The sequence below is a fragment of the Fundulus heteroclitus genome, unplaced genomic scaffold, assembly GCF_011125445.2.
Source record: "Fundulus heteroclitus isolate FHET01 unplaced genomic scaffold, MU-UCD_Fhet_4.1 scaffold_37, whole genome shotgun sequence".
Classification (NCBI taxonomy): Eukaryota; Metazoa; Chordata; class Actinopteri; order Cyprinodontiformes; family Fundulidae; genus Fundulus; species Fundulus heteroclitus.
In genome coordinates this window covers 4,131,086-4,156,588 of record NW_023396781.1, presented here as the reverse complement: position 1 = coordinate 4,156,588, position 25,503 = coordinate 4,131,086, and the positions used below count along the sequence as shown (strand labels likewise).

Genomic DNA, 25,503 nt, shown 5'->3' with positions numbered 1-25,503 from the left:
TAAAGTGATCATGCTTAAAGCAAAAGCAATATGAATACCCCAGTGAACTGTTGCATATTTGCCTTTCCTTTTGATAGTGAATGAAAAGAGACCCTCTAGTATTGCCTGTAATACTGTAGAACAGGGGATTTCATTTCCGGGCCTTGAGGTCCGGTGTCCTGGAAGTCCACACTGGATTGCTGCAGGGGCCAGATTATTGGAAGCACTTACAACTACATGGCCACCATTTTTCCATGCCTGATCTTCACATTTACCTGCTTTTTTCTGTTCCTGTGATTTCCCTGCCTCGGCTTGCCCTTGTATAACTACTGATCTTGTGATCTCTGGACAATGACCCTGCTTTAGTGCCCTGACCTTGGCTAATGTTTGGCTCTTGCCACTGCCAGTAAAAACCATCTTGCTCCTGCAGTTGTTTAATTACTGTATCCAGGTTTAAAGCAGTGTCATTTAAGTTTTGACCCAAGTGTTACCTTAATTTGAGATATATTAAATGATTTTTGAGGTAAATATAGAGCACATATTGATGCTCCATGCGGGCTGCCCATCTTTAAGACTCGCCCATGTATTTTTAGAGGGTCAGATCTGTCGCTGAAAGGGGTCACATGACCTAGAGTGCCACTCTAGGTCACGTGACCCTTTGTTGCAGCATTCTCAGCTCAGACTGTTGTAACAACAAAACAAAACAGATATGACACTTACCTGATCACATACAGTTTTGGTTCTCTGATGTAGGATTTAATTAGAGGGGTGAAAGTGGCCTGGCCCTTACAAGTAATTCAATGGCAATTCAATTCTCAATCTGCTGGTCCAAAATGGTCTGCTATCTGATTCCAAAACAAGGAGGCAGGCTGTTTAATAGCTCTAGTGCTTTCTAAAGTGCTTTGAGAAGTTGATAGGACTAGAAAAGCAATACATAAATTCAGTCCATAACTGTTCTTTCAAAAAATTATGAGCCATTAATAGTGAAAATGGAAATAAAACTCTATCATAATAGTAGTAGTAATTTTCTTACTTTATTCATAATATACCCTTCACCTCTCAGTTGTCTTCTGTATTATATGATGTGCTTGTGACTGTTTAATGGTAAATGGCCTGTACTTACACTACATTCACACATTTACACACTGACAGTGGTGACCTACATTATGGCCACAGCTACTCTGGGGATGACTGACCAAAACGAGTTAGCTTAAAACAGACTTGTTTGGGGGATTACCTGAGTTAAAAAGGTTTAAATCTGGGAAAAAAAAGAAAAAAAAAAGGAAAAGTGGAAAAATTTACTAAATTGTAATATTCTTGGGAAAAAGAATTAAGTTTTACTTTGGTTAAGCAAATCTAAATGTATGTTAATCTGTTTCCAAGAATTGTTTTTTAAAATCAAGAAACAAACGAGGAAGAATCAGATCATTGGTGAGAAGCAAGGACCGCGGAACCGGTAGGGTCGGTAGGGCCGGTAGGGCCACGGCCCTACCTACTTTTGATGATCAAACATGTAAAATAATATATATATATATATATAAATAAAAATAAATTATTCAATAGCTATTTTTTCAAATGCACAATAGTCTATGGCAGCAGCATCATTCTCCAATGAGAAAGCGATAAATCATCCCATCTAAAAATGTATAGGGTAGTTCACTGCTATTGTTTTCACCCGGGTTTTTCGCGCATGCGCGACTGGTAGGCAAAAGGCGAACACAATGGCGGACGCAAACAGAGAAACTGCTCCAGACAGCCGCAGAAGCGGCTGCTGCTGCTGTAGCAGCCGCTTCTCCGGCCCATGTAGCGATCGCCACCTCCCCTCCGCCGCTATTTAAGTAGAACAATGACTAGAGCAGAATTAAGTTGTATTTCCCGGAGATGAAGTGTAGACTGCAAATTCTGTCGTAGTATGATGGCTCCCCCAGTCCATTGGGAGTGTCTGCCTGCGCTCTTTTCATTGAAATTATCCATTTCTTTCTTCGTCCTTCCTCCTTCGGTAAACGACAGAAACGTACATCCAACGATTTGGAATGCCTCTGTGTGCAACCGGGAGCACAACTCGTAGGCATTGCTTAGATTCCAAAAATAAACTAACTAAAATTACGCTCTAAATCACCCGTTTTGTCATGTAGTAGACGAGAACAGTACTGTTTGTGTCTACACGCCGGACCTGGACGTAGCGCTGACGTCACGCGTGAACTACCCTATTGGCTGATTGTGTCATGTGATGTAAACAAAATGACCGCTACTTCGTTTGCTTCGTTAGCTTAGCTAGCTTTAAGGCTGTGTCCACTGCAAGTGCTGAGAGGTGTTTCTCATCCCTCCGTCGTATCAAGACCTATCTGAGATCAACAACGACCCAGAAAAGACTAAATAGCTTGAAGTGCGCCCACACACACAGGGATCTTTTGACCATAGTGGATGCTTTGAGGATAGGACTTCATCCAGCATAATGGCAGACGGAGACACTTTTTCGGGAATATTTAGAGCAGGGGTGAGTTTGACTTTTCTTTTTAAACTATTTTTATTCTGTAAATATTGTGTTAGCTGTAATATAATGATTGTAAGTGGAAATAAATACGGGGCGTGTGTGCTGGAACGTCAGAAAAAAAAAGTTAAATAAATGGGTAGTTCACTTTCATCCGGGTTTTTCACGCATGCGCGCCGGACTGATGGGCCCGACCAATTTGAAATGCGTTCCGCGGTCCATGGTGAGAAGCATCAATGCCTCCCTCAAATGCAGCAATCCTGCTATAAAAGGATAACGTGAAGTCAATCTTGTCCACACCATCTCGATACATTGACCTTAAGATGAACAGTAGTCCTTCTGCACAGCTAGATGTGAAATGATATCAAATAAATGATGTACCTTTCTTCAGCAGGACAGCAGTAGCATCATAGCCATCATCGAGTTCAGCGTTAGTAGCAGCTCCATTACTTAAACCAGATGCGTTCTTCTTCTGTCTCTCAATAAAACGAACAATGTAGAAGTTCATCCTGCAACAGGAGTTCAGGTCATCTTCAAATACACTGTGACCCTGTCACATGGGTAGTTTTGTCTCCTGTTCTTTGTAGAACAAAAGTGATCCATCTCTACATGCCTCCAGCTAATGCCGTCATTAGCTGGAGGCATTATGTGTTTATAAAATTTCAGTTATTTATTTCAGTTGGTGAGAAGCAGTCTTTACACCCTTTCTGATTTCTTCCATTTTGTATGTTTGTCACAAATAAATAATCCAGGTCATCAAATAAATTATAATGTCAGACAAAGGAAACACAAGTAAACACAAATGCATTGTTTAAATTATGGTGTTTATTATAAAGGGAAATAAATCCAAACCTACCTGGCCCTGAGTGAAAAAGTGATTTCTCTATCAGCCTAATTACCTGTTTGGCCAACCTTGGGAGCAACAACTGTAATCATACTTTTGTGCTAACTGGCAAAAAGTCTTTTACAGTGCTGTGGAGGAAATCTGGCCCACTCTACTTTGCAGAATTGTTGTAATTCAGCCATATTGGGAGGGTTTTCTGACATGAACTGCCTTACTAAGGTCATACCACTCATACCATTCATTTACCATGTTTCCTGTTAAGTTCTTCTCCTTTCTCTGCCATATCATGGCTCTCGCTTCCTCAGCTTAATTACCTCTACACGTTTCATCTGTGCCCATTGCTCCAACCATTGCCATTTTTTTAAACTTTTGATTTGATTTTCCTTTTCTGAAATGCTGTATTAGTTTTAGCTCAATATAATTTGACATACACCTTCCAAGAAATTCAACATCTGACTTCTTTCCACAGAGTTAAAGGCAGCGCCTTACAATAACTGCGTCAGGCGGGGTGCTCGGCAGCAAGGCCTCAGTCAATCGTTCCCCCAAAATGTTTGTCATGTATGTAATGGATGGTTGTACTGGAACTACAATTTCCCTCTGGGATTATTAAAGTATTTCTGATTCTGATTGTGATCTTTTCCCAAAATCTTGGGTGACAATCAATGTCTTCTGACAAAGCTGAGATAAACCTTTACTGTATGTTCCTTGTTCTAGCAGTGCTTTTGGTTGGAACTAGGTCATTTTTGGCCTGTCTCTCTTTCTTATGGTGTCAGGAACTCTGATCGTGTGAAGTCTGCAGGGACTTTGGAAGTGTTTCTATGATCTTTTGTGACTTCTTAGTCTTAGTCTTCTTAGCCTCCTTGTTTGGTAGGCCAGCCATTTCTGGGAAGGTCCACCACTGTTCCATATTATCTCCATTAGAGGATTAAGGCTCTCACTGTGGTTCTCTGCAGTCCCACAGCATTAGAAATAGCTTTAAGCCTTTTACAGACTGATGGTTCTCAATTACTTTGTTTCTTCTTTTATCCTTAATTTGCTTGGAATTTCTTTGACATTTACCAATTTCATTAATGTCAAGTAATTACGGTGTATGTTACCATCAAATTTGGTTTAATTTTTTGGACAGCTGAAAGATGTTTTGTTCAATGGACAGATGTAACACAAATACTGTAATGCAGCGCTGTACATTATATTCATATAGAAAAATTGTGCTGAGTTCGCATCATTGCCGTGAGGTTACATGGACACTATTGACAGGGTGGGAGGTGTTGCAGCAAGGTAGGCAAAGCCATTCAAATTAACAGCATTTCATACTGCCCAGCCTGCATTCCCAGGCAATTATAAACAAACTTTGGTGCCTTTTTCTAACTAATCTTCTTTGTAGAGTGCCAAGATTCAAATTGTCATATCGTCTTCAACTCTTTTTTGATTTATACAAGTTTGACATAATTGGAAAGCTTAGCTTTCACTCACTCAGGATCTGTGATGAACACAAAAGCCCCATTTACACTACCCTTGTTAAACCGAGCCGAGCCGAAACCAGTCCGAGCTTGGATCAGTTAACCAAGCCGAGCCTTGTTCTGACGTCCGTTTACACATCACGCTATCCCGGTTCCTTGGTTGCTCCTCGCCTCCTAGTGACGATCTGCGGTACTGCTGTTCTCTGGGATTGAAGGCGGGAAAAAGCAAATCAAAATGGCGGCGCCCGTAACATTCAGGATGTTATGGTTGGACAGAGTCGGCTTTTGGGACGTGGATAAGACAAACGAACGTCTAATAAGGATTTACTGACGCAGGAAACAACAACAGACGCTGAGGTTCATCACACTGCTAAGCAGAATCATCTCTGGAAGTGTGGCATGGTAAGGAAGCTAGTATTTTTATGAATGTCTAAAAATTTGTCTGAATGGAGTGTGAATCTGGACGTGCAGCCAGACACGACGGAAAAACCACGGACAGTTAGCTGACTGTAAGGGGATGACGCGGTCTGCTCATGCGCTCTTCGTTATCAGATAACCGGGACAGAAAAAAAACAGTCCGAGACCTACTCAGGAACTGGTCTGCAGTTAGAGCGGTCTGTTTATGTCTGCTGACCATTTACACACAAGAGTTATCTTTGACTGGTCTCGGCTCGGTTAAAAAAGTGTAGTGTAAACGGGCCTATAGTGACCCCAGGGAGCAGTGGCGGTTCTACATCTACATCTACATCTACAACCCCTCCGAACAACCATCCCCCCTCCCCCCACATCCCCCTACACATTACTCCTATGACTAATATTCTAATTAGTCCTGTAATCTGAAACACTTAAGTGCAACAAATGCACAAAAACAAGAAATCACAAAGGGGCAAACACTTTTACCCACCACTGTAATGGTGAGATATTAGTTCACCAATACTGTTCGGATCATTATAAAAAAATTGACCTTTTTTAAAATATACATTTTGATTTGGTAAGGGGGATAAGTATCTCCAACCCATGCATGACCTAAATTACACAAAGAGTTTCTGTCAAAAGCTATAAGTGAGTGGTTATTCATTTCAGTTCTGTAAACTTACTTCATGATCAAAATGTAGACGAAATACATCAGAATCAGTGTCAGAGCTTCCCACCTAAAAAAAAAAAGACAAGCAAAACAAAAAACAAAAAAACTGTGAATAGTGTTTTACTCTGGTGAAATGCTGAGACAAATGTCCAAACAGTCCTTGACTTACCAAACCACCTTTTCATCATATATGAACTTTTGCATGAAAGAGAGAAGCACATTATTAAATGTATTGTGGACACCGATGTTCTAATCACATGTACAATGACTACACTGATTCAGGATTATGATAGTTAATAATAATAATTTCCTATCCAGCAAACAAGTATTTGGATAGAGAATGCCAACAGCACTTACCACAATAAGGGCAGAGATAGACAGTGTGTAGTAGACTGAGTCTCTGAGGAGAGGCCAGCGGGACAGACGGATGGTCTGAGACACAGAGAGACAACGAGTCAATGATTAAACTTGGACATCTGTAATCTAAGTACTGTGATGACAGAAAACATCACAGTAACTATGGTTTTACTTTTCTATTCTAGGATTAACCTGATAAAGGACTCCTACCAGTTAACAGGTTTATTTCAAGATTTCAAACAAACAAATGATCCAACCCAGGTCACTATGTGGCTGTCTGGCTTAGAGTCTTTACGAGTTTCTTTCAATCTGTCAGTTGATAAGCTTGTGTGTTATCGTGGCTAGATAATAATGTGCTAGAACTTCCCAGCGACAACTTTATGTTTAAAATGCATGATAACCATGTAGGTTACTATATATTTGTGTGTCAGTTTTGTCTTGTACCTGCAAAGCAAAAATACCACACACTCCAATAATGCAGAGAATGTTGAAGACGGCAGAGCCCACAATGGTACCCACACCAACGTCACCTTTAGTGATGAACACTCCTGTGCAACAGAAGAAACAGCTCTCTATGTGTCAGGGAGATTAGAGGTTACCTTTATAGATGGAATTATTCAAGGTCAGTTTTAACCTGACACATGAAATACTACTAAATGAGGTCTTAATATGGCTAATGAGGTCAAGCTGAAGAGAAAAATTATATATGTGTGTTTCTCACCAATGACAGAAGTGAAGAGTTCAGGGGCTGAACTGCCAGCTGCCATGAAGGTGGCCCCCGCCACGTCCTCACTCAGTTGAAGACGCTATTGGATAGAAGAGACAGATTTTCTGCACAGGAATCCAACCCCAGGAATCAGTGGTTGTCTAGAGATGCAAGGATGACCAGCATCAATTTCTTACCTCACATATCTTCTCTAGCGAGGGAACAAAGTAGTCATCACAGACCAATGCCAGGGCGTAAAACATGTAGACTGCCTGCACAGACCAAAAAAATACACAGTGTATATGCTCACCCAACCATTACATCTGCTGAAAGAGAACCTGTGCTAATTTTCATCTGTTTAAAGTGAAATCCGGACATTTCCAAGTATCTTGTTTTCTTTGTGGTTTTAACTATGAGTATAGAAATTCTAATTAAGAATCAAAGTTATTAATTTGTAATACCAAAAATCCTTCACAACAAATATATATATATATATATATATATATATATATATATATATATATATATATATATATATATATATATACATCATTTTATTTTTTAAATTTTTTTAAGTGCACTAGGGATTTGTTATGCTTGGGTTACTACTAGCACTTAATGCTCAATTAATAATTGGAATGAATAATTAATTATCAATAATCAAAATTGCCAGCACTTTGGAGGTTCTACCTTGTGGTGGACATTTGGAGTTGTTTAGTCCTAGTAACCGTTAATAATTGCGAGTTTTTACAGCACTTTGCCATTGTTAATAATTATCCAAATCACCATACAATTTATGATCAAATATTAACTTGAAAAGGGGTAATTTGAGCAGTAACCTTCAGACAGCAAATCTCTCTTATATGAAAATAAACACAAGTTTCTCTTTATCTATGAGAGTTTATTAAACCAAGTCCCCCTGATACAATCAAAACTATTTCAGTCAAAAACTCCTTAACTAACTAGAATAACACAGCTACTGACTAATAATTAAAGGTAAAATGCAAAACAATCCAATGAGAATAGACAAGCAACTGAAAAACGACAAATTTGTACCAGCATTTCTAGACAATTAAACAGGTAATCATAAAGCTTCACTTTGATTCCAGCATGTGGTAATTGTCAACCAGCACCAGCAAATCATGTGAAATAAACAAACCTTTGGATGAACTTGGAGTGTGTATGCAGAAATGGAACATTCATTAATGGTTTTGATCACTGTTAGGGCGGCCAAAACAGGGTGCGTTCATGGAAATGCAAACATGGTTTAGCCTCTAGCTGCTAGCTAGATTCCTAGAACAAAGGGTCATAAGACAGGACACTGTGTGCGTCACCACAGGGGCAGGGGCAAGGAAAACAAAGGATTTGTAACTCTACAGGACTTGGACTCAGTCCTGGGACTATTTCAAATACATTCAAGACGTCCAAAGTTGTACTACTGGTGGACATATGGTTGCCCAGTTTCTGTGTAGTTACCATATACAAAAACATTGAAACAGTTCACATCCACAGACTTTGCATTACGTTTAGCTCGTAGACTGAGGCAACAGCTTAATACTTCAATACAGCTACTGACATCCACATGTACAATATAGAAAATAGTTTCTCACCTCTTTTATAGATATTCTTTTAAAATTTCTCCACTTATTATTCAGAATTACTTCCTGTTATTTATTTATCCTCAATTAAAATTATGTAACTAGAGTTGTGCCTTTGAAAACCCTAATTAATTTCCCCCTATTGGGATGATAAAGTTTATCTTGTCTACATAATAATTGTATGATTATTACAGAAGTTTATGTGCTCATTTCCTCTACGGTGGTGAATAAGCCAATCAGCTCTCGCTGTTTCCACATCTTCCCTGCTTTAGACACTCTTAGGCTTGCTAAAATTCCTCCTCACTGCTCCAAACATGTTCTACTTTAGGAGCTCTCTTAAGGCCTAAGATGCTTTCTGAATAACTTTTATCTAAAATTCTAAGAAAAATCTTCGAATTCAGGAAATTCAAAGATTTTATTTCCTAAAATGACGTTTTTACTATCTACTTTTAGTCTTAGGATTCTTTGTGAATATGGGCACTCATCATTGCAGTGAAAGTTTTGGGAAAATGTAATAGATTTATGTTCCTTCAGGCGACTGGTTTGAGCATGTGGTGTTTTTCTCAATGAGGAAACAACACCAACAGGTGTCAGCCAATGGAAACAGCTCCTGCAAGATGAACAGGAAGAAGAAGGACTTTTACTATGACACTTCTACAGTGGGATACATTTGCTTTCACCTCTGCATTTGGCATTTGATGTGACAAACCAACACAGAGTTGTTTTACAATCTAAAAAAAGGAAGACATTTGAAAGGTGTGATGTGTATTAGCATTCAGCCACTTTGATTTTGTAGAAATTCCTTTGGCTACAGGTTCACCTGCAGGTTTTCAGGCTACATCTCTACTGGCTTTGAACTACAGAACTAATATCTCACTATTACAGTGGTGGGTAAAAGTGTTTGCCCCTTTGTGATTTCTTGTTTTAATGCATTTGTTACACTTTAGTGTTTCAGATTACAGGACTAATTAGACATCTCTGCTCATTCTCCTTTGGAAAACAGCTCAAGCTTAATTTGATTGGATGGAGAACATTTGTAAACATCTGTTTTCAAGTCTTGCCACATACTGTCTGCTAGATTTAAGTCCAAACTTTGACAAGACCATTCTAACACCTGTTTTGATCCATACCACTGGGGCAATATGTTTCTAAGATGGTTGTCCTGCTGGAAAATGAACTTCCACCCCATTCTGTGGTCTTCTGCAGCCTCTAACAGGTTTTCTTTTAAGATTGTCCTGGGTTTAGCTTGATTCATCCTCCCATTAATTCCGATCAGCTTCTCTGTCCCTGCTAAAGAGAAGCATTATACTACCACCATCATGTTTCAAGTTCTGAATGATGTATTGAGACCAATGCAAAGTGTTAGTCTTCAGTCACCCATCATGGTCTCCTCAGACCATAGCACCTTCTGCCACATATTTATCCTGTGGACAGATTTGTCCGCCTGAGCTTTGGATCTCTGCAGATCTGATCTGCTTAATGGTCTCCTTGTCCAGCCTGTTTTAAGTGGACGTCCATGTCTTGATAGGTCTGCAGGTGGCCCATCCTCTCTCCATGTTCAGATGATGGATTGAACAAAGCTCTGGGAAATGTTCAAAGCTTGGAATAGAAACGGAGTAGCTGCATTTAGACTGACATTGCATTACACACCAGTGGAATCTATTTACTGATCAGGGGACCTCTGAAGGTAAATTGCTTTATTCTGCCTACTGGCAACAGTCAAGCTAAACTATATCTGTCTGGTATTTTTTATGCATCTCCAATGCTGGCTTCTTAAAAAGCTTTTTTCCTGATTATCACAGAAGCTTTATGTCATGAATGTTATTCATTTAAAATGCAGACCTGCTTTTGCATATGCCAGGGTTATATTTAAGAAAATGCACTCAATTTTAATACAGAATGCTTACACAGAGAACATGAAGGCCCACAGCTCCCTCAGTGCGCTCCTGGTTGGTGAAATAGTCTCTGGGGAACTCATGGATTGCTGCAAAGATGGAAAACAACAAAAAGGGTGTTAATAAAGCCAAAATTTTCAGGAATTTCACATTAAGTACAGTGGTTATATACAGATCATAGCAAACACTGATCTGTATATAACACGAGTGTTTGCACTGATAAACATTTTACTGTTTACTGTTTATAAAGGAGTATAAAAATGAGATGGTTAAGAACGTCTCAGTGAAGAGAAGTAAACACCACATTGATTTTCAGCAAAGATTAAAAGGAAAAGATGCCGAGCTTTAAAATATGTCAATGTCAATTTTATTTATAAAGCACTTTAAAACAGCTTGTAACTGCACAAAAGTGCTGCACAGTTTTCATGAAAGAATTAAGCACATTTGAATAAAACACAATAAATAAGAACAAATAGGACAGGTAGTCAGAATGTATTTAAAATGTTTCAAATTTTGGGCAGATCTTATATTCAGGGGTAACCTGTTCCACATATAAGGTACAGTAACGGCAAATGTGTGGACTCCTCTACTTTTAAATCTGGTTCTGGGAACTTGTACAAGTTTATTGTTTCATTGTAGTGTTCTGGAAATGGAGTGGTCCTTCAGAAGATCTTGGAGGTAAGCGGTAGCTAAGCCATTTGAAATTTTAAAAACCAATAAAGTAATTTCAAAATCAATTTGATAAGATACAGGAGCCAATGCAGAGAAGGCAATACTGGGGTAATATGTTTGCGCTTCTGGGTTCTAGTTAAGAGTTGAGCTGCAGCGTTTTGAATCATTTGGAGATGCTGTAGAAAGGATTGGTCCATGTTTTTATATAGTGAGTTGCAGTAATCTAAGCGTGTGGTAATGAAAGCACGGATAATTTCCTAAAAGTCTCGAGAGCAGAAGCTAGATTTCACCTTTGCTAGAAGGCGCAGATGAAAGAACCCTCATTTCACAACAGAATTTACTTGTTTATCTAGCATCAAACATCTATCAAAAATGACACCAAGATTCCTAACAGTAGGTTGATAAAAAGGGGTTAGGGAACCAAGAAATTCATTAGGGTTGCCAATAAGGTTCTCTTGTCCAAACATTATAACTTGAGTTTTATTTTAATTTGAGTTTTATTTTAATTGTAATCCAAAAAGAAAATTTTGCTCCATCCATGATCTAATTTCTGCTAAACAGCTTGGGTAAGACTGCAAGGAATCATTCTCATTGTTTAACTTCTTCAGGGGCATGTATATTTGTACAATGTCTGCAAAGAGGTGAAAAGAGATGTTAAATTCCTTAAAAATGTGTCTAAGAGGCTACAGGTACAATATAAACAAAATAGGGCCCAAGGTGGAACCCTGAGGGACTCCATAATTTAGGGGGGGCTGCCACAGAGGAGCAGTAATCAAGGTGAACAGAAAAACTTCTATTTTTTAAATATGACGAGAACCAATCTAAAACCCCACCCTTAAGACCAACTCAGTGCTGCAATCGAAATAAAAGGATGCCATGGTCTATAGTGTCAAACACTGCACTCAAATCCAACAACAATAAGACCACAATGTGTCCTGAATCAACTGTTAGAAGTATATCATTGAATACTCTAAGCAAAGCTGTTTCTGTACTATGCTCGCCTTTAAAACCAGACTGGAATTTCTCAGATAGGTTGTTACCTGTTAAAAAAAGTTTGGAGCTTAATAAAAACAATCTTCTGCAGTACTTTGGATAAAAACAGTAGTTTAGAAATAGGTATAAAATTTTCAAGGACACTGTGGTCAAAGTTTGTTTTTTTAATAAGTGGGTGTACCATGGCATATTTCAAGGCAGCCGGTACACGTCAGAAGAGAAGTATTTATCAAGGTAAAACCATATGGTCCAATGGCCAGGAAGATATCTTTAGATGGCAGCGCAGGGTGACAGTCTAATGTACAATTTGCCGGCCACTAACCACAGTAGACAGACTGCAACCTTTTTCTTATTCCTAGCTTAACTATGTGTCGTTGTTGGATTTAGTTGTCTTCTGTTACTTAAAATAACATTAATACTACTGGGCCACCTCATATAAACCTACCTTTAGAGACCCCAAGTACATGAACATTTTTTATTCAAGGGCCCAAAAAGTGGATTTTGCACGATATGTCTCTTTTAACAGGAAGAAACAAGTGCACAGGTACATATGGCTGCAACTGGTACAGCCCTCCTGTAGTCAATATCCATGATGGGTTTGCAATGAATATTGCTTCCTGATTTCACACTAAAATCAAGAACAGGACTTTTCAGAGGGATGCTGATGGTGTGTTGCTCTTTTATGCAATATAACAGTTGTAAAAGTAGAGTGAAATAGAAAGAGATGGAAAGAAAAACAAAGACGTGACGATAGACCTCCCCTGTCAAAGTCAATGTAAATGCTAAGATATGAGCTACTTACATACTTAATTATGAAGGTACATATTTAGTCATTTATTCACTTATTAGATTTTTTTTCTCTAATTGTATTTAATCCTAACTTTTTTATTCACTTATTTCTTCACATACCTCACTGTTTACTTGTGTGCATTTTACTTCCTTACTTATAGTCATGGAAAAGAAAAGGTTCTAATTCTAGGATTTAAACATACACACAATCCATTCTTATATATATTGACAGTAAATATAGGCTGTTGAGTGTCTGGATTTTAACACTGGTTTCTTCCATGCAATGCTTTATTTTCTATTTGCCTTTCTTTTGATGTCCTGTAACACACTGGATTGTTCTGGTATATCAATAAACTTGCCTTGCCTCATACAAACACACAACACTGTCAATGTTTATGACAGAAAGATGAAGTACGTTTTTTTTAACAGACACAAAGAATACGTAAAATCCTCATATTTGAAGGTGATGTACTTTCTTTTCACCATGACTGTACTTATTCATTCAACCTAATAGCTTTCAATAAAATAAAAAGAACGGCTTTTCATTTACGGCACAATCAGCCATAAATGTTTCAGTGCATGAAAAGGTTTTCTGCCCCACCACTTTGTTTTGTCAAACACAGAGGACTGCATACTTTCTGTGGATATGAAGGGGTTTACATAAGAATCAATGCAGTTGATGCATGCAGACTTTCCCTGATGGAGGGTCCCAAGCTGTTTGCCCACAGAGTTTATTTGGAAAGTGATTTATTTCAGTTCCATATTTTTATATAGTGCCAAACTTTACAAAAAAAGATAGATTCAAAGATGATTATTAAACAACTGGTTATTAAACAATACAGTAAAGTTCTGTTTAAGGAAATCAAGCTGACTGCATGGAGTAGATAACTGCAGCAATGTCTTATACTTTTTTGTGTCCTGTCTGACAATGTAGCAATATAAATTGTTGTCTTAATGCCAAAAGGAGCGTAACAGATTTTACTTTCACAAGTGGAGCCTTACTGCTTTCGCTATTGTGCTCCACTTGATTCATATCTGCAAGAAGCATTATTAGAATTTATGCTGGGACTATTTCAGGTTCAATGGACACAGAAATAAGAACATAGAAGAGGAAAAAAAGGAGAGAAACAAGTGAGACAAAATGCCAAAAGGGAGAAAGGTGAAAGAGAAAGAGGAGAGAAAAGGGAGAGAGCAATATAACATCTTTTGAGTCTGCTTCTTCAGCTGCTAGATATATATAAGAAGAACAGCAAAATCAACCAATAAAGTACCACAGGTCCAAATAACCAACGCCTTGATACCATCACTGAAGAATATACAGTATTATTTAATATACAATGTATAAAGTGACAGCTAAAGATAATAGAGGTGAGAAGTGAATGTGTAAGTACCTGAATCCAAGCACCTGTAGGTATTTGTGAGTGTGCACTTATGTATGTAAGGTTTATCCATAAGAAAAATGCTCAATAGTGGTTGGGAAGAGCCAAAGATCTACCCCCCAGAGCACCAAGGCAGACGCCAGGGGAACAAAACCCCCAGAGCAAATGTGGCCACGAGGGGCCAACACAGGGAAAGCTGCCCCCACCCCCACCTGAGGAAAGAGGAGAGATGGGCCCCAGGAAACCACCCAACAGCCACAACACCAAAGCCCCAAGGAGCTGCGGGGATAAGCCCATGGGCTCCGCCAAAAGCTAGCTACGCCGGAGCAGATCCAGCCATGGGCCCCAGGGGCCCCAGGGACCCCAGGCCCGACAGAGCCACGGGGAGGGGGGTGAGGTCCCGCAAAGCAGTCGCCAGGAGAGAGCTGGCACCTGCCCGAGCACACTGCCCCGGCCACCGATCACCACCATTGCACCAGCAGGCCAAGACATCAGCCAGCAGAGGGCAGCAGGACTGGGGGGATGGGCTCCACACTTAGTGGAGACCTGATATGTCACAGGAGAGGGGGCAAGTCAAACACCACCTGACAAATAGACAAACAGAAAACCACGTACACAGTCACATTCACACATTCCCACCCTAGTGCCCCGCATGCAAACACTCCTACATAAAAAAGAAGGGATGCAGCACACACACTCACCACACACATCCTATATTCCCAGGTCCAGGCACCAGCACCCTATAGGGGTATCCAGCCCCCGGACCAAGGAGGTGAACCCTAACATCAAGATGGGGGGGGGGGGGACCACCACAACCTTACCTACCCAGTCCATGTTTCGGTTCTAACCCCCCCCCCCCCCCCCCCCCCATCCTTGTCCCAGACCAGACGACCCATGGGGTCATTAACCCAGAGATGGGGCCAACATGAACCAAATGTGCTAACAAACAAGAGCCCACCCCACAAACCCTGAGGTTCTACCTCCCCACACCCTACCCTCCATACCTTAACCCCCCAACCCCCATATTACGGGGGAGAGCAAAACTACGAGCCCCAGTCCGCTAGGACTGGGGCTCGCAGTCCGGACCCAACGTCCACTACCAGCCAAGACCCCGGACTCCGGGTGGCAGTTGGAGAACAGGGGTGTGAAAAAGACACCGAGCCTGCCTCCATCTGCTTCTCAAGACCGTTTAAAACTGGTAGGGCCCGACAGCCTACCCAGAACCCTCAATGCTTAAATGCAAGTGGGGGCAGAGGAAGCCACGGATCAGGCCTACACAATAAGCCCCCCCCCCCTGCCCCCGAGCGCCTGAAAGTAATTACCTGCTTTTTAAAGGGGGCTACATTGTTTAATCCAAATTGCAGTAATACTATGAAAAATAAATTTGTGAAGGGGTATAAACTGAATGGCTATTGCCTGCTATGTTTTTCTGTGAAACTGAGGAAATGTGGAGGAGACTTTAAAAGCTGTTACAGCAGTCTCTGAAAATGATCTACTTTATTTAAATATTATATCAGGGTTGGAGTGCTTGGTTAAATAAACTCAAAGGTTAATAAAAATGGTTAGAGAGGATAGGAATTTGAGGAAAAACTGTTACTTGTTCACACTCCTGAGCATGAAGACAAAAGTGGGTATGTCTGTGTGTGTTTTGAGCAAAACCAACTGAGTCGAAGATAGCATTAAAGGCTACATTAGGCAATCACTTTTAGTGTCACCATGAAGACTTAGACATAGACAGACTTTATTGACATTTAACTGCACATTCACAAAGTACATTTAAGCAAAATGTTGCAAGGCTCTGAGTAAAAACAAAACAAAAGAGAGACATTATAAATATTAGTATTTGTCTTTTGTCAGGAATGTAGCAGTAATAAAAAACAAGACATTTTATATGTACAAAAAGGTATGTGTAAAACCATGTGTCATGTCTTATTATGTGTGGAATGAAGCTTTTGTGGAATCTGGTTGTTCTGCATTTGAAACTGCTGAACCTCTTGCCAGAGGGCAGCAGAGTGAACGGTCCATTATGGGGTGGGAGGGGTCTTCTATTGTTTTCTGAGTCCTGGTCATGCAACATCTGTGAGCAGTGACAGAGGGAACCACTGTCCCAATAGGGTGTTTTCACTGACGTCACTGGCCAACTTCCGGTCCGCCATATTGGGTGGCACACTTCCTTATCTCTAGTTGTCTTACACGTATTATCGTATCGCGAATGGATAAGTACGCCAGCACGCTAGAGCGACCAGATAAGGACGTATATCTGAGGAAATGTTCCGTGATCGACCATATGGACCCGTATGCCCTCCACGGTGCCTTGTTTAGCCGTAATCCAGATGATTGGCCAAATGTAGAGCACGGCGACATAGTGCATTACCTGGTGTTCAGTGAAAACCCTCTGCACACTCTTGAGGAAATGAGAGCTTACAAGGATCTAGAGGCTCACAACCAGTTCACATCTGGTTATGTACATCAAGGAAATCGCCATCATACGTGGACGGGTGAGTTTTAATAAGATGGTAAAAATGTAAACAATCCGACGCAAATGTGTTGCACCGCCCGCGGCGGGCGGTGCGCGAAGGCGCTTGGCTGCAAGGCCGATCGACGCCGCTCGCGGCTTTAATTATTTAAGCAGAACAATGACCAGTGCAAAATTAAGTTGTATTTACCGTATTGGCGCCGGTAGGAGCTGCAGATCATAAAGCCAGCAAACAGTGGGAACACAGCAACTCGTTCAAAGGTAAGCTGCGCTCAGACGGGCTGGCACATTCTAGTTTAGTAGCTGCTAACCGCCAGTGCTAACAACCACTCGCGCATGTAATGTACTTTTAACTTGCTGCTATGTGTTTCAAACGTTTAGAACACACTCTCATTGACATCGGGATACTGTGGAAAGTTATGTTCGGTCTTACAGCCGCGATCCAAGCGAGCCGACGATCTCTTTATCTCTGTAACTCGTTCAAAGGTAAGCTGCGCTCAGCCGGGCTCTGGCTCATGCTAACCGTTAGCGCTAACAACCACTCGCGCATGTAATGTACTTTTAACTTGCTGCTATGTGTTTCAAACGTTTAGAACACACTCTCATTGACATCGGGATACTGTGGAAAGTTATGTTCGGTCGACTTACAGCCGCGATCCAAGCGACCCGACTCTTTGTTATCGCTAACAGTTGTTCTCCGTGGTTGCGCCTCCAGGCAGGAAAGCGGTGGAAAATTAATCTGTTTCTATGTTTTTCCCATGGCGATCATGTGTTGCGCTGTTACAGCCCACAATACAGCAACGGTTTACCATGGTTGAAATCAAGTTAAGGTGAAATTAATCAAATTAAAACACGGCTGAGAGAGGGAGTACAGTATGCGGTAGTAATAGGCAGTAGAGGCGGCGGAGGCAGTCAACACGACAGCCGCGGAAAGTAATAAGTCATAACGCCCAAGCCCTATTATTAATATATTCTTCTTATATGTTTTAAATACTTAACAGTTAATTACCTGTGACAAAGTGAGCACCGCAGACTCTGGCGTATTCCAGCTTAACACCGTCCAAATCGGACCTGGATATCCGTGTCAGCCATAGGTGACGGCGTTGTTCAGATAGCTGTTTTGTTTTTTTCACACTGATTCACTATTACGGCTGGTAGGCGATAGAAAGAGTGTTGATCTCCACCTCCACGGGCCGTGCAACCAACCATTAAACACGTTTTCCCCATTGTTCACTTCCAATACTGCCTAAGGCGTCATACAATGCAGGTCAACGGTGCGAAACGACTGCCACCCAATATGGCGGACGCGCTGAGTAGTCACGTGAGCGTGACGTCAGCTGAAAACCCCCTATTATTCTCTGTGCTGTCCTCACCACTCTCTACACATTTCCAGACTGAAAATCAGACAGTGATGCAGAAAGTGCAGATGCTGCTCAAATGTCAAAGTGTCTGTGATCTGCATCCCCAGGAATTTGATGCTGTTGACAAGCTCCACTGATTGGCAGATTTTTCCTCAAGTCAACCACAATCTATTTTGTTTTGTTTACATTCAGGATCAGATTGCTTTTGTCACACCAGTGTGTTTCACCTCCTCCCTGTAGCTGAGTTCGCTGTTGTCCCTAAAGAGACTCACCACTGTTGTGTCATCCACATATTTAATGATGTGGTTCGTACTGAATCTGGCACAGCAGTCCTGGGTCCTCAGCAGTGTGCTCAGTACACAGGCCTGGGGGGCTCCATTGCTGAGGGAGATTATGCTGGAGGTGTTTTTGTGCCTTCCCACACACGTCTGGTGTTTGTCAGATTATAGAAAAATCTCTGTATTTTCTGACCATAGGCACACTTTGCTGTTCTTATGGTGCAGTTCAGATTGGCTCTGACTTATCTGAATGCCTTTCTGTCACCTCACATTAACACTTAATTTTGTTTTCTCAGCATTTTGCGTACCTCATTGCTCATCCAGAGTTTCTGATTGGCCCGTGTGGTGATGATCTTGGTTGCAGAGACATCTTCCATGCACTTTTGGATGTATGCAGATGCAGATTCAGCATGCATTGGTGCGTTGGTTTTCAGTTGCAGCCTCTCTGAAAATGTCCCAATCTATGCAGTCAAAACAGTCCTGCAGATGAGGCACTGTAGGTTTCCCTCTGATAAGCAGAGGCTTGTATGCAGGAATTAACATAACAGAGAGATGGTCTGATGACCCAAGGTGGGGGCTGCTTTGAAAGCTGCCTTAATGTTTGTGTAGGCTTTGTCTAGTGTGTTTGAATGTTGAAATCCCCAATTACAATGACCATATCAACAGTAAATCAGATAAGAAATCTGAGAACTGATCTAAAAATTGAGAGTAACTCCACAATTCCACATCCTCCGCTCCTGTACGTGTCTTTTCCATTATGGACTACCTCCGTAAATCCGTGAATAGCATAGGCTACTAGGTCCGCGGTTACTCCGTCTAGCTCCACTCCAAAGTTTCTTGAAGCCTGAGGAGAACATGTATGATCATCATCATTACAAGCAGAATACAAAGCTATGTGGAGAGGAAAACCACATTTCAAATTAAATGTTGAAATGACAAATCTGCTTGCTTATTTGGTGCAAAAAGAGTGGTTTGCATCTGATATTTGAATAAAACAGTTAACATTATTTTGAATCAAAAATTTTTTTTATTTGAGGTTGATTATCTCTATTTACACTATTTAACTTTGACAAACTGGATGTTTTTGGTGTTCGTTTTCCTGTTTGCTACGACTGGAATTGTGGAGCCTGACCCAGTCAGAGCCAGACCGACTGGAATGGAACAGAAAATTAGAGCTGTTTGGTAATTTGATGGTGAATGATGGAAAATGGGTCCGTGGACGGTGACATTAGGAGTAGTCACCGTGAATGTGGAACCATTCTCATTAATTGACAACAATGCACTTGCTCCATTGGTCAGACATGAATGGAACAGAGCAAACACGAAGGATGTGGAATCTGGGGGTAAGGGTATAAGCTTTTTGTTGGCTTGTAATTAATTAATACATCTGTCTGTCTGAAAGATGGTTGCTACTACTGTGATAAATAGAAGATTTGAAGCTGAATGCAGTCAACTTTCAAATCTTTAATGCGAGATATCTGAGCCCCTATACAGATATGTAGAATCCGTGCACAGTAATAAAATAAATAAATGCTTTCATACTATTAAATTCACCCTTCTGCCATAAAAGCATATTGTTACTTCAGGGAAAATATCAAACACTGGATCTGGATGAGCATTTCTTAGTTTTTCCACTGTTATTGGGTCAGCTTTTAACACTTAACTTTAAAGTTAGGAGTGGCCGCAGTTAGTGGTTTATACCACTAGGTGCCATCACATCCCAAATACAGACATTTCCCTTACAGAGATGATGCATCTATTCCCATCTGACATCAGCAGCCAATCCCGACAAGAAGAAATGTGCTGCTTCTCTGTCATCATGTGTGTTTCCTGTTGAATATGCGCGTGTATTGGAGTAGGCAGTTAAAAATAGCATCAGCCCACTGTCACTGTGTGTGTTTGGGATTTGCTTGGCTCACTGTGCGCCAGGAGGCTCTGTGTGCTCATCCTTCGCTGTGTGTCTGTGAGTTGAGCGCGTGCCCTTGTGTAACATGAAGGCAACTCAATGCACAGTGACATTCTTCCTTCCCTAGAGCCAAGAGCTTGTGAGTCAGGCGGCTGGAGCCTTAGCATTGCCCTGTATGTCCCGAAAACAAAACGAGGGCGTCTGCTCATCCGAAGTGACAGGAGCACAGAGAGGGAGGCAAGGCACAGAGAGGGAAGGTTTGCAGCCTGACATGACGTGGAGCTGAACAAGTGATGAAAGTGATGAAAGGAAAGAGAGAGAAGAAATGTGAATGGAAAGAAAGACCTTTAGCAAGGTTTATCTCCTTTAGTTACTGAGCCAAGATTCCTCTTTATACACTCATCTTTTTACAGCAATCAAAGTACCACACAAAGACATGGTCTCTTACTCTACTATATGCATAAGTAACACAGTCAATGAGGTTCTTCTCAAGTTAATGCCCTGCTGGTAGGAATACTTGCTTACATTTTTTATACACAGCATCCCCAACAAGGATGTAGCAATACATCCATCTTACATAATTGTCCTTGCAATGGGTGTTTGTGCTTACTTTCATTTGTTTTTTTCTGTTCATTTCTGAATATACAATTTCCATTGAAGTCTTGCCATATACACTCAATTGTTCTGTTTATTAGTGTTATTATGATTACAATACAAGTTATTTCATTTGTATTTGGTTTCTTACTTTTTTCTTGTGTTCTTTCCTCTGTGCATTTAGTGAAGGTAAGACAGTTAAGAGCTTTGAGGCAAATGAAATAAAGTTTAAAATCAAAGCCAAAATGGACAAGAAGCCAACGTTGTAAAAAGAAAATACAGATGTAATGTGTTCCGAGTTAAAAGGTGAGCTGCTTTGTTCTGAAGAAGTGGGAGGCAACTAAAGATGACTGGGGGGCACCAACATAGACAGCGTTACAATATCCGATTCTAGAACTGAGAAAAGCACAAGCAGCCTTCTCCAGGTCATAATAAACTATGATAATAATACACAGAAGTGAGTTGACAGAAAAGACCTGAGTTTTTCTTTTCAGAAAATGTTATTAACAAATCCCATTCTGACTTTTAAAGAACCCTTTTCTGTGTGAAACGATCTGCTTCAGCTTTGACCACTCTAAGTATTTTAAGCACTTTCACACTACAACTGTCCAGTCCTCTGATGTTACCCCTAATTGTCCATTTGTTTAAATCAAACGTGAAAGCTCATCAGAACTCTGGTGAGGACCAAACAACGGAACTCCAGATTCCATGAAAACCTGGCTGTCAGTTCACTTGCAGTGCCAAGCAAAGACTGAAAGTAAAGCAAAAGAGGAAGTGACATCTCATATCTGGACAGTTTAAAGACAAGTGATCTGAAAACGGTTAAATCCTCATTTTGTGTCAGTGTAATCCCCCCTAGAACTAGTCTTCTAGGAAGATTAATACTTCACTGACACAGTTTTTCCCCTCTGCCTTTTTCTTTACTGCTGTATTCATCTTAAGTTTACCTTCTTGCTACCTAAAATGAACACTTCAGCTAGGTCAGATCTCTTTGTTCCAAGGACAAATTACATCACATTTTCCATTCATGTGTTCTTGGTTTGAATCTGCACTCATTCAAAAAGACATATTTTGTTTCTAGAGTGAGCACTGTGGATAGCTGAAGTGGAATTCTTGTCACAATACTAACATTTCAAATCTGATTATTGTGTCCCTGGAATTGGGGAGTATGGCAACAGCCAAAATGTTAGCAAAGGACTTAGATGAAATTAAAATAATACTCCTACTTTAAGTCTGAGGATATCAGCAAAGCTGCTATTCAGGAAGCAAATTTATTTGGTCTACTGGAAGATGTAGGGGGTTTATTATATTTACTATAAGTGCACACATCATGCACAACTTATTTTGGTTATCAAAAAGTATTCCCAGATGGGGGACATTTCTCTCTTTTTTACTGGTTGTATTTCAGCCACTGTTGCTGAAAAATACCGTCCTCAGGTGATACAATCTCCATCACTTCTGAAATCCCTGTGCAGACTACCCGCAACAACCCACAAAGCAACATATTATTGTGCTTTTATTTGGAAAACCAACACGCAATATAAAATAATCAAGAAGTCTGGTTATGGATACCGACTCAGAAATGGGGCCACTATCAGCCTCCTCCTGTATACGGATGACATAAAGTTGTAAGCTAAAAGTGAGCGAGACATTGACTCGCTGATCCACACCACCAGGATCTACAGCAGGGACATCGGAATGCCATGAAGAAGCAACAAGAAAAGCAGCAACAGCCAAATACCTACAACGAGTAAGGCAAGTTCTGAGAAGTCATCTCAATGGCAAAGACAAGGCCTGGGCAATCAACAACTATGCCTTGCCAGTAACCAGATACACCACTGGGGCCAAAGGAGGAAATTCAGACGACTGATGTTAATACACGAAAGCTACTCATCATGCATGGTGAATTCCACCCCAAATCCAGTATCCACAGACTATCCACTAAGCGCAAAGAAGGAGGCAGAGGCCTAGTGAGCATCAGAGCCACCATTGAAGATGAAACATCCAAGCTCCAAGAATATATCAGGAAGATGGCCACAAGGGATGAAGCGCTCAGTGAATGTCTCAGAAAATGGAAGCTGGAAGAGAAGGAACTGAATGACCATCGTGGGAGGAAAATCCCTGCATAAGATGTACCAACGACAGATAGCTGAAGTGGCTAATATGATCAATGGCTAGAGAGGGCTAGACTGAAGGAGAGCACTGAAGCACTGACCATGGCAGCTAAGGAACAGGCCTTGAGCATCAGAGCAACAGAGGCCCAGATCTACCATACCAGGGAAGATCCCAGGTGCAGACTATGGAAAGAGGCCCCATAAACCATCAGGCATCTCACACCAGAGTGTAAGATAATAGCAGGGAAGGAATACATGGAACGCCATAACCAAGTGGCTGGTATAGTGTACAGAAGCATCTGTCACCTCCCAAGGTGGTGGAGAATGACAGAGCTAAGATCCTGTGGGACTTCCAGATACAAACAGACAAAATATTAATGCCCAACCAACTGGACATTGTGATCATTGATAAGCAGCAGAGGACAGCCATTGTGATCAATGCGGCTATCCCGAGTGATGGAAACATCAGGGAAAAAAAGAGCAGGAGAAACTGGAGAAATACCAAGGCCTCAGGGAAAAACTAGAAAGAGCCTGGAAGGTGAAGACAACAGTAGTGCCTGTGGTCATCAGAGCACACGGGCAGTAACACCAACTCTGGAGAAGTGGCTCCAACAGATACCTGGAGAAACATCAGACATCTCAGTCCAGAAGAGTGCAATCTTAGGAACAGCTAAGATCCAAAGAAGAACCCTCAAGCTCCCCGGCCAGGGTACTGTCTTACTGTATGTACGGTACAGAGCATTAAAGACAGTCTAATTTAATCTGCATTAGTGCCTGGAACATGGGTAGTAATAACAGAGCTGGAACATTGTCTGAAAAACCACAGCTACATGATGGTCTTGCGTCTGTTGTTTTCTTTTGTTGTTGTTTGTTTGTTTTTGTTTATCTGTTGTTGTTTTTTTAAATTGTATTACTTTCTGGAAGCAGTGTTGTGTGGTTATGTTTGAAGCTTTAGTTTAGTATGAATGAGAGAATGTGGCATAATGGAGATACTGGGGAAACAACATATCATCCGTATCTTAATGGATTCAGGTCAAACACTGGAACACGCACACTTCCAGTGTTTGACCAGAATACATGTAGTATACTACATCACTTTATGATTATACTTAAAGTAGGGGGGCGGGGGGTCTCCTAATTTGTAATTAAACACATTTTACCAAATGATCTAACTTAGCACTATAGGATTAACTCCAAATATTTTGCCCATCCTTCTTTTAATTGATAAACAGTATTGCTCCGATGAAAAACAACTTTGACAACTGCTATTTATCATTACTTCTTGTTCTTCTTTGCAATGAACATATTGAATCTAGTGATGAGCATCTACACTTCCAAAATTCTGCAAGAAGAAGAATGTAAATAAAACTCTGCAGAGCAAGATGGTGACATCCATGTTGTTCCAAGAGCTAAAACTGTGGTCTATATTCTAAACCAACATTTAGTGAGTACCACTACTGTAACTTAGTAGCAACAGAATTGTTGATGCCATGATATGGCAAACTAAAGACTGATGAATGGTGTAAAAAGCAACAATGTCCACTGATTTTATTTTTTTTATTCAAAAAGAGGCTGTAATGGAGCAAAATAATTAAAATTATACTTAGAAAAATGTCTAGCTTTACAATTGTTTTTGTCTTAAAACTACAATGCAAATCTTAGATTTTTAACTAAAGGGTCCTTTTCTTCTTTTTGCATGAAGCAAGGGGCTTCTTAATATGTCGAATAGTGGCCCTCCTGTGTTTTTGAGCCAGACGGCATTCCATAGTTGTGGGGCTTCATCTGACACGTGCCTTTTTTGGCTTCAGATGTCCTATCACTACTCCTGCCTTGTCTGTTGACCAAGCCTGTCTGGCTCTGTCCCTGTCTGGATTATCCTGCTTATTGGTAATAACCCGAGCCTGGACCTCGGTCCTGTCTCCTGTCTCTGCCCCGTTTGGATACCTCTGCACGATGTGTTTGCTGCCTGTTGCCGATTTTGTCACCTGGACCCTAGATTAGCCTCTTGCCTAGTCCTTGTGGAAACCTCTGCCCTGTGGACTGTCTATCTCTACATGACCCTCAAACTGTCTACAACCTCCCTACTAGTTGCTGCCCTGCTTTGATGGCTGCATTTACAGCCACACAGATGTGGTAACAAATACCATTTATGTAATTTAGTTATTTTTCATATAGGGTTTCATTTACTTGTATAGGGTTATAGGGTTTCATTTACTTGAGTGTGCACATTTTGGTTTACCCTGTTTTGTTATGATCTATTTCATTTATATTCTGTTTGAGTTTTTCAGTTGCTCTAGTCCCTTGGCAGAGGAACCAGCAGGTGGCCAAGGGGCTGAGCTGATTTGGACCATAACACATCAGTGCTATGGGGGGAAATGGGGTTTTGCTTCATTTGGTTTAGTCTAGTTTGAGTATGTTTTGCCCTATGTGTTTATTTTGTAGATTGATGGCTTCGAATTATTGGACTTCCAGATTCTGAGGGTGAAACCTCACATCATGCCATAAAGCTGATTGAGCCACCAAAACC

At 40.8% G+C, this 25,503-nt stretch overlaps 1 protein-coding gene across 1 annotated transcript in view; it reads right to left on the bottom strand.

Annotated features, from left to right (window-relative positions):
- slc24a3 (solute carrier family 24 member 3) overlaps window positions 1-25,503 on the bottom strand; it is a 107,756-nt gene that overhangs the window by 11,584 nt on the left and 70,669 nt on the right. The window contains exons 3-10 of the mRNA XM_012854703.3: window positions 10,427-10,503; window positions 7,119-7,193; window positions 6,937-7,021; window positions 6,660-6,763; window positions 6,216-6,290; window positions 6,028-6,053; window positions 5,872-5,925; window positions 2,852-2,979 (exon numbers count right to left, since the gene is read on the bottom strand). Of these exons, the coding sequence (XP_012710157.2) occupies window positions 2,852-2,979; window positions 5,872-5,925; window positions 6,028-6,053; window positions 6,216-6,290; window positions 6,660-6,763; window positions 6,937-7,021; window positions 7,119-7,193; window positions 10,427-10,503 (624 nt within the window). The remainder of the gene's footprint in view (window positions 1-2,851; window positions 2,980-5,871; window positions 5,926-6,027; window positions 6,054-6,215; window positions 6,291-6,659; window positions 6,764-6,936; window positions 7,022-7,118; window positions 7,194-10,426; window positions 10,504-25,503) is intronic.